The sequence below is a fragment of the Cinclus cinclus genome, chromosome Z, assembly GCF_963662255.1.
Source record: "Cinclus cinclus chromosome Z, bCinCin1.1, whole genome shotgun sequence".
NCBI classification, from domain to species: domain Eukaryota; kingdom Metazoa; phylum Chordata; class Aves; order Passeriformes; family Cinclidae; genus Cinclus; species Cinclus cinclus.
In genome coordinates this window covers 38,594,045-38,608,645 of record NC_085084.1, presented here as the reverse complement: position 1 = coordinate 38,608,645, position 14,601 = coordinate 38,594,045, and the positions used below count along the sequence as shown (strand labels likewise).

Below are 14,601 nucleotides of genomic sequence, written 5' to 3'. Positions count from 1 at the left end.
ACTTCTTTCTAAGCATTCATAAAAATAGTAGTAGCTAAGAAAGCTGAATTAAATAGCACACAATTTCACAGTCCTATTGCTGTCTGTAAAATACATAACCTGCATATAATCAGTTCGCTACTATACCAGCTGATGGGTTAATGCACAACATTCTAGACATATGTGGGAGATGGCACAACATGAGGACTATAAGGCTATAGATTCCCCAGGTCCAGCTTGTGTACAATTATAATTTTTCACTTATCTCACTGAATGAGCACGAAGAGCATGTAGAAAATATGTCCCAAGTGGATGGGCACTGAGGTGGCAGGGCTAAGATACAGAGCAGCTTCCACAGTGCTTCTAGCTTACAGTGACTGGAATACAGCAGGAGACAGGCTTCTGCCCATGGTGAAAAAGAGCACTGGTTAGAAGGCATGTGACAATGGGGCTGTCTTAAGAATGCCTTGGTATACCAGAAAAAGAAATTCTGCTCCGCTACATACTGCAGTTCTCACAGATGCAAAAGCCATCTTGTGGAAAGGCAATGTGATACACGTTAGCCTGCTACATCAGTAGGATAGCTGTTTGATCCAGATGAATGAGCAAGTGAAGATTTTTGCCTACTAAAGCTTCATAAAAGCCTTTGACCACCCTCATGCATAAATACTAACCCACATATCAAAATTACTTATTCTAACTACTTAAAACATTATGGTGTAACTGCCTGAAACAGATTTAGCTGCCTGTACCTACAAATGAAACTTGCAAATGAAGACAGTAAACATTAAGAGATTATTGTACCAAAAAGGATAAAAATATATAACAAACTACTGTTTAACTACATCCCCTATTCATAAGTAATTGACCATGATTTGCTCTCACAAAATTATTTTAAGATTGTGTGGCTTACAGAAGTTCAACATTTTACTACTCCAAGAAACTGCATTAAAAAAATCCCAAGCCCATCAAACTGTGACCAGAGCCAGAGACTTGCTTGCTAAGCAGCTCCTTCTCAGGTCCATCAAGGACACCCTAGGGTCCCTCAGAGTAAGGTTACTCTTTTTCATGGAGAAGTTTCTCAGGGCAGCAAGAAAATAAAAGTTGTTGTTTTTTTACTGCTGAGAACTTGTTGATTCTACTCAAAACACAAAGGAAGAACTTTTGCTGGGAAGCACTTTCATTCACATAGAAGGTCTGGGAAGGTAATCTGCTCTCCCTGCACTAAAATAAGTGTTCTTTCTCTTATGCAGCAATGCAGTTCTAAAGGCATGCTGCAGCACAGGTGCATCACACACACAGTCCCATGACAATTCTGCAGAGCCCACATTCACAAGACTAAAGGCTGCCTCTCTCCACCATAGACTCAAGCTCTGAATTCTGGCAATGAAGTCTGTGCAACCTAGCTTCTCTCTCACCTCCCATCCACAGGAAGGGGTGAGACTAGGTTATTAGAGAGTCCGTACAGCCACAGGGTAGAGCAAGGACAAGTGTTCTGCTCCTTTGATAGGCAGCTTTTTTGTAGTGTAGTAGTGGATGACTTCAGGAACACTGTCGAAGGGAGGGCTGTTCTGACCCAGGATGTATTTTTCTTTGGTTTTCGTCAGCTTCATATGCATAAAACCTTGATTGCTCCTGCAAGGAAAACAAAGTACAAGTTCATGCTTACGCATAGGGAAGAGGGGCACAGCACCACAGCAGGCTCTCCTTATGGAGGTGAAACTAGGAGAACAAAATGCCAGTATTTCCTGGGTGGCAGGCCAAGGCAATGGCCAGACTGATAGTCTCCAACTACTAGCTGCAAACCCCCACGGACAGTTCACCACAAAGGCAGCCTAAGGCAGTATTTTGTTTCCAGTGCCTGTGCAACCTGTGCAAGGCTGTCTCACACAGAAAGCGATCCAGAGGTGTGTCAGAAGACAATCCATTTCCTCCCATGGCCCTCTCTCCAGCCCCTTCAAAATTTTCCTGTGAACACTTATTTTCAGTATAGCCAGTCATTACTTCTGGACCCAAGTATCTGTGGTGCTGGCCTGTCAGAGGTCTCAGGGTCCCTTCACAGGCACAAGCAGGACATGAGCTAGGCAAGACAAGACCTGTCCTACTCTACCCCTGTGGATGCCTTGGGGCAGACCTTACCATTCTACCCTGGCAGTAACTATCCAGAACACATCTCTGTGCATAATCTGGTGGCTTCAGGTGCGAAACTACTCCAGGTGACCATGTTCCCAATGCCAAATTTCCTGGCATAATACTTCACTAGACTGAGCACTATACTGAGCAAGGGCTGCTGTCCTGTGGTCTTTCTGCAGGCACTCTCTTAGAGGGAAAGGCTCATGATTATGCAGGCAGGAGGAGAGTGTCATGGAACTGCCCTGCCTGCTCTTGGCAAAGGAACTTGTCCAACATAATTCCACTCTGATGGGTAGCACCCCCACTCCTGTACAGCATCAGAAGTACAGCTGGCCTCAGCTCTTCCCAGAACCCTTCAGTGTCTGCTGTCTTAACATAACATATAGGCTACTTTAAGAGTGTAGAGTTCAGCTAGGGCAACGCAAGTGCAAGGAACAGCTCCTACACGTCAAGATGTTAAATGAGGCTTAGTTGGATGTCACAGTCCCTAACCTTCTGGCTCCAAACCATTGTTTCTTCTAGGTGTGTCCAGGGACAGAGATAGCAGCATTAAAACTGGAGTTGGTCTGTGTCAGCAAAGAAACCCAATTCAAGATGATACAAAAAGCTGCAGCAGGAAAACAAATTACGTTAAAACCATCTTCTCTAGAATTTGCCATACTCTAGTTAGCAGGTGCTTTGTAAATACCTGTATCATAACCAAGCTCATATCTTTCACATGTATTCAACAATTCTCTGATGAAGAGAACCTTTCTAGTGCGCAGAAAGGTGACTCTGCAGTCACTGTAATTATGGCTCTACTTACTTAGAATTTTGCTTTAAATACCAATTTCTTAGTGGGAAAATATGTCTGCTGAATTGTAATTGATCTCTAAATTATTTCCCTTAAGTAAGAGCAACATCTTTAAATAGTTACTCTGAGGACACGTGTATTACTCTCTTTCTTCTGTTCACCATCTGCTTTGCTGCAAAATGACTTAGAAGCGTGCAGATAATGGAATCATGTTAATGGAATCATGGGTGCATGCTAATTTCGGAAATATGGCAAGGACCAGAGAACAATCTTTTAAGTGCACTTTTGTGCACAAAAGGAAAAAGCCTTTTTTGGAAGAGGAAGACAATGCATATAGTACAAACAAATTGCTAGAAACCATGCATTCATGACACACAGGTATTGCTTCCCCAAGAAAGACCTACGTATATATTCAGGTTTGTGTAGAACAAAGTCACTGAGCTTACACAAAAAGAATCTCTGCCACATATCCTGACAGGTAAGACTTCTGGAAGGCCACACTTTTTGTATGGGTGAGGGAAAAAGAATGTGAGCTAAAAGTTATTAATTGCAGGCTAATTAAATGTATACAAGGCAAATTTATAGGTTCTGCCCTTGGGATGGAACAAACCCAAGCAGCAGTGCAAGCAGGGGCACAACAGGCCAGAAAAGGAACTGTGGTAGGGAGGATACATGGTGGGAAGGAGAATGATTCAATGGTCTGCCCATGAAGGTCTACTGAAGCCCTGAGTTCCATAGTAAAGTGCAGCCAGCTGCTGGAAGACAATGACTATTTATTCTACAGAGCACCTGTGAGGCTACATCCAGAACTAGTGAGAGGGGTGTCCCATAATAAAAGAATGTCAATACTGGAGCATATTTAGAGCAGGACCAATAAACATGGTCTAGGGATGGGAATACCTGATGGCTTGAGGGAATTGTGCCTATTTAGTGTCCAGGAGAAGAAAAGGTGAGATGAGGGGTGTCAGGTCACAATCACCCACTGCCTAAAAAGGAGAGTTACAGAGAAAACAGAAGTTTCTCAGGCAAAAAGCACAAGCTGCAAGGCAGTTCCCACTGGACACAGGGACTTCTTCCTCATCAGAGTCCTAGAGCCCAGGAACCAAGATAAGGCAGGTCAGAAGAGTTTCATCTTCACAAGTTTTCCAAAGCACTCACCAACCTGATAAGCATGTACTGCTTGGCACAGGGGATTAGATTAGACATCCCCAGAGGTCCATTCTCAAAGCTTTGCAGTATCTCACATGAAAATTTTCTCTCCATAAAGGAGTAGAACTGAGAGGCAAGCACATTCAGTCAATGAACTAGTTTTGCTAACTGCTAGTGTTTGCAGCAAATACCACGTTTTTAGTAATAGTGATTTTAGTGATTTTCAGTGATTTCTATCCTGGCCACTTCTCTGGCTGTCCAGAACTCCTTTAAACTGAGCATTATTTCAGGTTTACTGGTAGATAAATGAAGAGATAATGTTTTCAAACATTTTCCTCCTTCACTCCCTTTGCACTCTCTTTTAGTTTCCAAAAATTACACTTTGAATGTGCTATCTGCCCTCCCTGTTTCAAATGAACCATCACTGGTTGCAAGTAGACATACCAAAGCAGAAAATTCTCATCTCCTATAATGTAGAACAAATTAAGTCGGAAGAAAATCAACTTGGAACTTTGAGATCATGCCCTTGAATTAAATACTTTCAACTGTAAACTATTCTGTGAAACTATTCACATCTACACAAAGGGTTCTTCTGTGCTGTCTCACCTGCTCTATTTGTCCTTAAAATCTGTCTCGCAGTCTCCTCTCTTCTGGTATTCCTGGACTCAGAGAATTAGCGCCTTTAGTAACAGGTAAGGGCAAAATCCATCTGCACTTGATTAACAGCACCAATGCTGGTAGATCAGTGATTACAATTACAGGGACTATGTCAAAAAGGAACCTGGAAGTCATACTGCCTCTTCATCTCCTCCAAACACTTTCAATCTAAGCTCTGATTTTTGTATGCAAAGAGATTACTGAAATTTCAGGTAATGATGGGCAAAAAAACTTCACCGTTGAAGTGACTGTAAGTTTCTGCTTAGTTTTTGAAGCACTGTTGGAGTCTACCTGGACAAGTGCCTCACTGTGTAGTCCTGGTTTTGGAATGCCTATTTTTCAGCTCAGCAACAACTATTAGAACCTGCTAGGCCCAAGGTTTTCAAAGAAAAGAACCTAAACAGTGAAACCAAGTTCACATATGTGACCACTGATGAGAGGGTGCCTTGAAGAGACAAGACATGCACATTTTGCAAGAGAAGGTGCTGATACCCAAAATAAGTGATATTATTACTGTGAATAGGTGATATGGTTACTGTGTGAATTCTGAATGTTATTGTGATTTTTCAAATGTTGCAATAACTTTTCACGACATTTTCATTCAATTGAGGGAAAACAGTGACAAAACAGTGATATTAAAGACAATATTCTATCCCTTCTTTCCTTTTTGCAACCATTTTCATGAGTTTCAAGTACAAAAAAAATTGCTAATTGCTGACCCCTCCACCAAATTTCTTTGGAACTCTAAAGCACAGATGTTTACACAGACACAAACTTGAGACATGACTAATAGTCAGTCACACCTGGTTTAAAATGTTTGGCAACACAACCTTAACATCAATAGATTTTGAATTGCAACCTCCCCACATATTTTCTCTCAGTTTTCAAAACCCAGTGAGGATGAGAAAGGAATTAGGCAGACAGTTAATCAGAATGTGCTTTTTGATCTTAGGCATGAAGTGTGATAAAAGCAGGCTTAATAAATATTAATTAGATATTAAACCAAGTATTTTTTTTCCAGGAAATATTAATAGCTTTGAAACATGATTCAGTGTTCACAATCAGAAAGTTTGGCCAAGTCTTCTGAAGCCTAATTTTGCTGAAAACAGCACTGTTTTGTCAGAACAGATTTTCTGCGTTTGTTTTGATGAAACATTACATGCACAAATTAAAAAGCTACACCTCTGCAATAGCATCAGAAAAAAAAAATCTGGCAATGTAGGAAATATATGTTATGTCATTTTTCCATTCTGAAATTATTTTCCATTTCATAATTTTAAATTGCATTACATGCTGTTACTTTGAACAAAGCCTATAATGCTTCACCTCAATGTACACCAACAAGGAAAAAAATTAAAATAAAAACTCCTCTGAAAAATAAATTCACTACTTAACCCCAGACAAAATAAAAAATTGAAAAATCATTGCTGGAGACATTAAGAGGCTGGCCTGTGAACTGGTTTTGCTATTTCAGCTTTGCTTTTTCAAGCACATTATACACAACACTGTCACTCTACACCTGATGGACACTGTCTCCATGACAAAAAAAACAATGTCTCTCCCCCTACAAAATGTAGAAGTGTTCATTCGCACCCAATGTGTGAAGATCACTACTGAGCCCAGGCTCCATTCTCTATAAGCACTTCCCATCTGCTGCCTTGAAGGTAGTGAGAATCTTCAACTTGTTGAATTTTCCAGAGAAGTGACAGAATCCATGCTTTCTGCTAACAGCCAGGACTCCTACCATTATGGTTTAAGTTAACAACGGCCTACTAATACACTTTTTAATATTTTTATTCAATTGCTAATATAGAGACCCATCAAAAATCCCACAACTTTTTTGTAAATCATAGTGACATGAAGCAACTTGTAATTTTTACAATATTACAAGAGTTAGTTCCAAGAACAAAAATCAACAGAAGGGTGCAAGTCCAGCATTTATCCAGAACCGAGAACTACCAAAAGTTTATGTACTCAGCTTTGGAAATCAGGACCACTTCTACAGACTGTAATGAGAAAAAAATGTAGCTCACAGTTTCCTTTGCTATTCAGGGAAACCCCATGCCTGTTTATGAGTCCACAGGATCAGGAAGTCAAAAGGCACCACCCTCTCTGAATTCAGCTCTCCACTTCCAGTGGCTATGATTGTGCAGGAACCATATGACAGAACAGAAAGGAATGCCTGTGGCTGTTTTTGCTCACAGACTGCTCATTTAGTTACCTTGTGAGATAATCCTTATAAAAAATTAAGAATAGTCACATTTCCCAAAATTGAAATGCGAATCAGGAAATGAAGTGGTGTGGGCAAGGTGCACACTGCTGCAAGAGCCTTGGGAGGGAGAAATCCTGACTGAAAGGATTAGCTAGTAGCGCTCAGTTGGTGCCTGGTCTTCACTGAGCAAGACTGTAACATGATAACCCCATCCTGAGATGGTGCTCTATTACAACATCAGGAAGGCACCTCTGTGAGCTACATGTTCACTGAAGTAATTGCTGAACACCTAAAACATAAGTAAGCAATCACTCTCCCTCCTTCATTTGCACATCTACCCTTCTCACCAGTCTACTTGTTGGTAAAGAACAGGTCTCGGATAAGGAATTTGAAACTAGGTATTTCAATAGCAGCCAGGCATTTCTGGCTACAGCACAGTTACCAGGAGTATGGGTCTCCAACTTTTACCCAGCCCTCTGCAATTATAATTGTGCTTAAGGAAAGAGTGGGTGGGTATGAGTGAGCCAAATATCAACAAACCTGAAGGAATACAGAGAAGAGGAAACATAGGGAAGAATCCAGGCCTGACAGAGAAGATTGAAGAGAATGCACAGCTGCCCCTCATGCCTTTGGGACAATTTTGTTCTGGGAAGGTAGATCATATTCTTTTTCTCCTCTGCTGTGCAGAATTTAGATAATATTGACAAAGAAGTTCAGCTCTTTGGGTCCCAATCCACAGAAAGACACTTTTAGCTTCAAGCACTTGTTACCAACAATATTGATTCCTTGTTTCTAACTGGGATGAGCAACATAAATGTGTATTTCAACAGGACCTTCTCTGATGCCCCTAAAGATAGCTAATCCATTTGCAATTAAATTTCATTGGGTAAACTACACCATCTCAAAGTGACAGTTATTGACATGAGCAACATGTCAATACCTCATGTCATACCTCAATGACTGTTTTATACACAGATGCATTTCAATTTAGCAATAAAGCTATTTTTCATGTTCATTTTATTATATTTGGAATTTGAATGAGACAAATACCTCACATAAATTCCCCATGCAAGTTAAGCTTGTATGGCTCTCTCAATGCCCACAGAACACAAAAAGGTTTCCTGCAACTGGAAAAAATAATCTTCAGAGATGTCTCCATTATGCAACATTCTGTTATATTAAATGAAAATGAGCAGGTTCTACCATCTTTGCAATTTCCAAATACAAGTAGTATTTGGGTAGATTCTCATTGCTGTGATTTTGGTCAAAAGTATTTTGTTACTAGAGAAAACTCAAAAACTAGAGTGAAGTGGTTTGGGTTTGCTTTTTGCTTCCTGTTTTGTTTTTAGAAAAAGCTTGTCACATGAAACAGAAGAGTAGATTTAAAAGAACTGTTACTTAATCTCAGTACAAAATCAGGGTGTGATTAATGCTTTTTCCCTGAAGCAGAAATGAAACATTCAACAACAACAAAAAAAAAGCTGACTCACACATGGTAGTAAAAGGTCCCTGAGAAGCACAAACACACCTAACAGACAATGGAACCTTGCAGTTCTGTGTGAAGAGACTAGAAAAGGATACTAAAGACATGAACTCAGCTGTCCAAAGCAGAAAAATATAATTGTAACCATCACCTTTTCCTCTGTAAGTTGTGCTCTGTCTGAAGAAGAATCACTGGGCTGATGCAAGAATTAAGTGAAATACTTTTAAAAAAAGATCATGTTCCAAGACTTTGAATTTAGGAGTAAATTTAAGCCTGAGGGAAAATTTATTCCAAAGCTTGTGTCATTAATGCTTCAGTGTCTGAAAATATCTAGAGGACACCTACATCAGAGAATGCACAGATCAAATTACAGAAGAGACAACAGGAATTGAACCACACTTCTAAAGCAGATGTGTTCCAGCTCAAGGCAAACCTCTGCATTACAGAGAGATCTCAAAAATGATAGCAGAGTAATACTAAAATAGACTCCTACAATATATTTTTCTTCTCAAGTCCTAGAATGGAATTATAAACTTACAAAAAAAAGGATCAGCTTTAGTGCAATTTACAAAACTGTTTATTACAACCAGGTATCACCATCATCCCAGCATTAAAATGTATTTTCAAAACAGACCTGTGAAGAAATGGCATAAAAGCAAAACAGCAGGAGTAATGCTAGTGAAAAGGGCAAGTTGGCCTGTACCCCAGACCTACTTGGAGGTTAGGTTCCATATCAGATCCTACCCTGCATGAAGGAAAGAAAAGAAACTTTTATCTCTGCACCCATACAGCCTATACCAAGGTGAAGTGACTTCTTTTTCTCCTGTGCACAGAAAACCTTGATAACCTTCCTCAGCCTGAAAATGAAGTGAACTTGTTATCCTATCATGGGTGGGAGAGTTGGGCTAGATGATCTTTGGTCCTCCCTTCCAACCCCAACTGTTCTATAAATCCATTTTATGGTATGGTGAAGACAACCTCTGTAATGTACCCTACTAAGCCTAAGCTCAGTAAGGCAAACTCAAAGCAGTGCCAAGACTGGAATACTCCTCATTTCCTAATTCTGTAGATCTTTCATCCTAAATCCTGGGCTTCTTACTTCAAAGAATTGTAGCAATGCTGTACAGCTTTACTCCACTAAAGCACACAAAACAAAAGGAATAAAATCCCCAAACAATATACTTCCTTATTCAGCCTAAAGCAAAAGCAGCAGGAGCATTCCAAATTAGAACCACAAAAAAATACCCAAGTTTACTTAGTTACATGGACACCAAATGAAGACTAAAAATCACTAACATCCTCAAACAGGAAGGTCCTAATTCAGTGACTGTAACTATACACCATGCAGTCCCAAACACTCTGGAGTCATTTGGAGCTAAAACAGTGCAGCAACAAACTGGCTAATTTTCTTGTATGGCACCAGAGAAATTTGGTCTTATAAATATATTTACTATGTTTTACTGATAAGTACTTACTTCAGTGAAAGAGAATAGTCATGCTTGCTTGTTTGACTATTTCTTACAAGGTAGCTACACTCCTTACATAAACGTAACAGGTTTTCTGCATCTGTCCGACTGATTGCTCCATGATACCATCTAGAAAAAAGCAAAAAGGTTAATATACACACAAATATTCCCAATCATATTGCTTAATTTTTTAATGCATGAATTGTTACCAGTAGCACATGGATACCTCTAAAACCTAATGTATTATGGATAAAAAGCACCAGATGAAGTTATCACAAACTGTGGAGGATTGTAGTTCCTGTCAGCCAAGGGTAAAAACCCAGATCAGTAAACTACGCAATAAGATTGGTGTACGTGTTTATGTAAGAAATTCCCATTTAGAGTGACACATTATAATCTGTCTTGCAAACAGATCCATGATATACATGTTTGCTCTATTTAATTCCTGCGATATATCAGTTTTTAAACTACTATATATTAAAAAAAAAGAACAAAGGCAAAGAAATAGAGTATCACACATGGACAATATGAACACATAACAGTAGAAAATATTTGCTAAAATAGATCTTTGAGAAAGGAGGAGAGCGATAAAGTGTGAACAATGTGAACAATTCAGGGAAAAAAGGAAACTGGGAGAGGAGAGGTGAGTCCTTCATTAAACTAGCCACTGCAAACAAGCTTCTCAGTGCATGCTGCTCTGTATCAGCTTCCAAAATCGCATACCCCACAAGTAAGCACTTTGACCCTTCCCTAAATTTCCAGAGTAATGCAATGTGTATGGCCCTGTACTGAGTCAAACACGTCTCTGAGGAAGGTCTCTCCCTCCCTACCATTGCCAGGTGCACTTTGAAACACTATGTGACACTACCACGTCTGCCTAAGCAAGACAATGTACACATCAGATGTGCCTTCTGTCTTTTCTTACCAGGAACTGTTGCTTGCCTTGTGTAAAGGAGTTTTATTCCATTTGCTCTTACTCTAAGAAAGACGCTCCAACTAAAGGATAGATGAATAAAGAACAGATAAATCTCTTTGACAGAAATCTTAACTACCTTGTGCTGGTGTCTCCATTGTCAATTCTGATGAATGTGCTAAAAAAAAAATGTTGGTGCCCAAATTAGAAATTAATTGTGTGCTTGATTAAAATCAAAGTCTGCATTAGAAGGAACTAAAAAGAGGTTATACTTTGCATAGTCAAGACAGACTAGAAAGGGAGGCCCAGATGGCTTTGTCACTTCACAAATAAGATGGAGACACAGATAAAAATGATTTCAGGCAGTCTTCTCCTTTTCTCCCTTATCTCCTTAGATATTTACTGGTGAAGGATATTTCTTAACAAACAATTTTAATACTAGATTTCCCTCTGAGTGTGAGGGAATAATACTAATGCAAGCATGAACCAAAAAATGGATTTAGGACAATTTAAAAACTCTTCCTATTGTCTACAATTATCTTTATTTTCTTTTCTCCCAGAAATGCCAAATAAAACAAAAGTGAAATACTACCTTACCAAAATAAGGGAGATGCTGGATTCTGATATTCAGAGAGAAATGGAAAAAGCACACAGGGTTGGTTTGAGGAAGCTGCTTTTAAGAGTTGAAAGTAAAACAGTTTATGAGATAACATCTGATTCAGATGTGGCGTCTGGAAGCTGTTTTGGCTACACCTGACAGTAAACAGCAGTTTCCAGAAGTGTAATTGTTTGTGAGTCATATGCCCATGTAATTGGGACACTCTGATTGCCCCTGTTCCAGCTACCTAGTGCGATAAGCAAAGTGTGATAATCAGCTTTAAGTTCCTGAGTGATTTGCTGTTCAACTGTATTGGGTCTGTTTGTCCCAGGTGTGCTTATTTTTTTAAATGTCAGCATATAAGCATTTGTGAAGAAAGGTTAAAGATTCAAACATCAGTGACATGGTCTTTAAAAAGTGCAATGACAGCTTGTGAAAGACACAAATGTAAAAGTATGGAATAACTTCAATGTCTTCCAAGATATCCTGGGAAACACAGGCACACAATGCAAACCTGAAAACAAAATTCTAACAAAATCATACACTTTGACCCTTAACAGGATCTCCTCCCAAGTTTGTAAGTACCCTGACTGTGGTTTACAGAATGCTCCTCCCAATGTCCCTTACTTTGCAATGGTCAGGTTTCAGCCACTAAGGGTCCACAACTCCACTGAAGACAGGAGAACAGCATCAAATATACAGTAAGTATAAGAAGTTATCACAGCTTATATAATGCACAACACCACTCTGTTGCTGAGTTAAACCAAAACAGGAAACCACCAGATCTTGATTATAAGGCTGGGAGGGATTCACTTTCAATAAGACAATGGAAACAGCAGAACACACTTTTTCTTTACACTGTTATTGAGGAAATAGAACAAATTACTTTGATTCCCCCGGGTCCATGAGTTAATAAGTTCATAGTTACAGATTCCTCAGTCACAAGCAACTAAAAATATTTTCTTAATATACTAATGCACCTTGATATTTCTGCCTGTTTGGGGAATATCCTAACCTGCCCATCCACTTGCCAATTTTTGTGCATTCTTTCCTACAGATCTTGCATTCCTTTCTGCAAAAGCAGACTCAACTTTTGCAGAAAAAGAAGAGTTTGGCATGTGCTGAGGAGATGTCTCACACTATTAAACTTGAGTAATTTGAATTATTATGAATAATCTATGGTAAAATAACTGAACTCCTGCACTTTCTGATGCATCATTGTTAACTGTGCATTCATTTTAAGTTTGATCCATCATACCGAAGAATCAAAAACAACCTCATGTCACTGGCATTTGCATTCTCTAATTTGAATAGTTAAGAAGGGAAAAACAGACCTGCAGTTTTCAGTTGTAACATTTAACTGCAGTTATACTAAAAGATAGAATGATGCCACAACATATTTATGAGTCAAAAATTAGGTAATAGAAACTCACCATCCTGCAGTTATTTTAAATATATTTGGGACTGGGCAAGCAATTTTGGTGAGTTGGAACTACCCAACTTGGAGGGCCAAATTTACAGTTAAATTTACAGCCTTTTAGTCATTTACCTCACAGTATCAGTGACTGATTTCACAATAATGGTTGCTACTTCCTCTACTGGAGATAAGCATACAATCAGTCAATAGGCAGATGGTTCAAAGGCTGAGGTTGATTAGGTTGAACAGGACAACATGAAGATATTATTATCTGTTTCAAACTTAAGCTTCCAAATACTGCCTGAAAAACTGAATGTCAAAGGAAAAGCAATTTATAGAACTACCACCTCTCAAACACCAGGGGAGGATACCCTCCTACTGAGGATTTGAAGTGTGAAAGGATCGTTAATACTCTCAACACCACTAGCATTAAGGAACAAAGTATTCTCACAAAGTGCATACTCATATCCATAATAAATTATGCCCTCCCTCTCCAATGCCAAGAAATTCTGCTGTAACCTGGAATGACAGTTTCTAGAGTGGACTGCTTTCAGGGATTCAAAACACAGCTTCTTCACTTTACTGCATGAATCCACTGACTTCTCAGAGCCCAGGAATATCAGTTTAACTTTTGTAAATTGCTCCATGTAGCAGGAATTTTGGCCACTTCTCTGAGGCTGCACCTTTGGTATGATACAGGATGGTGGGTCATTCCATCACACAAGCCACTCTGTCCAAATTGTTCAAAGGGGGCCAACAATGAGGCAGGACAGGAGCCACTCTTGCAGATACCAGACATTCACTGCAGGGAATTCACCCAGAACCCGAGGTCGGAGCTGACAGAAGGGCATCTAAATACCACTCTCAAATTTGACAGCACAAGGGTAGAAATAACAACCTGTTTTCTGAAAGCTGTTTAATGGGTCTTATCATTCTCTCCCTGGACGAGAATCACAGCCAGATGCAATGCAATTCTGATGTATTAGAAAAATGCTCTGCAGCCACAACTACATGGAGTTCATGCACTTTTAAACAGAATTTGGTTATGTGTGATATACATTTTTTTCCCTAATGCAGTATAAACAACAAGGTTGAAAATGGAATAACTGTACATACTTGACAGATAAAATTCATTATTACTGAGATGAGTTTCCTGTTTAACACTATCTTTTTCCCCAGCAAAACTACTTGTGCACAAGTAATTAGTAGCAGGATTAATCCTAGTCACAGGATTAGTAAGAGTAGGTCTTTGGGCTCTGGGGATACTAAGGAGGGAAGGTAGACAGTAGGATCTGGACACTTGCTGTTCCTGTAATTGGGGAGGCAAAGAGCTGGAGAGCAATTACTGTGCTTACTTACATCTGCTTTTCCAGTTGAATAGTTGGATCTATTCTCTCTCCCAGGATCCCACAAAATTCTGGACTGCCATGTTTGATGGGTTTAAAGCCTCCTCCCGGTGCTCTTAATTGCCTGTGCTGGTCACTTGAGGGAGAAGGAGATGCTTGCCGTTTCCCACCTCCATTAAACTGGGCTGCAAGATACACAAGAATTACCTCTCCAGGCAAGGTTAGCAAGGACCAAAAGAATTGTAGCACTTAGGTTTTCACACCCCACAGAAAATAAACATATACCCACTAGCATTAAGATGCTTTATCTACAAAGTTATATGTATCATGTAAAGTGTTTCTTACTATGAAGAGTACAGTCCTAAAACTCTCTTACTTTTCCAGTAGTGAAATTCATACTCTTCTAAACCTTTTTACAATAACTACTGCTTATCTTGACATTTGATACTTTAATT

General features: G+C 39.4%; 1 protein-coding gene across 1 annotated transcript in view; it reads right to left on the bottom strand.

Annotated features, from left to right (window-relative positions):
* Nucleotides 1-1,430: 1,430 nt before the first annotated feature.
* The window catches only part of SHB (SH2 domain containing adaptor protein B), a 55,831-nt gene continuing 42,660 nt past the window's right edge, over nucleotides 1,431-14,601 (bottom strand). The window contains exons 4-6 of the mRNA XM_062513330.1: nucleotides 14,160-14,331; nucleotides 9,882-10,001; nucleotides 1,431-1,614 (exon numbers count right to left, since the gene is read on the bottom strand). Of these exons, the coding sequence (XP_062369314.1) occupies nucleotides 1,431-1,614; nucleotides 9,882-10,001; nucleotides 14,160-14,331 (476 nt within the window). The remainder of the gene's footprint in view (nucleotides 1,615-9,881; nucleotides 10,002-14,159; nucleotides 14,332-14,601) is intronic.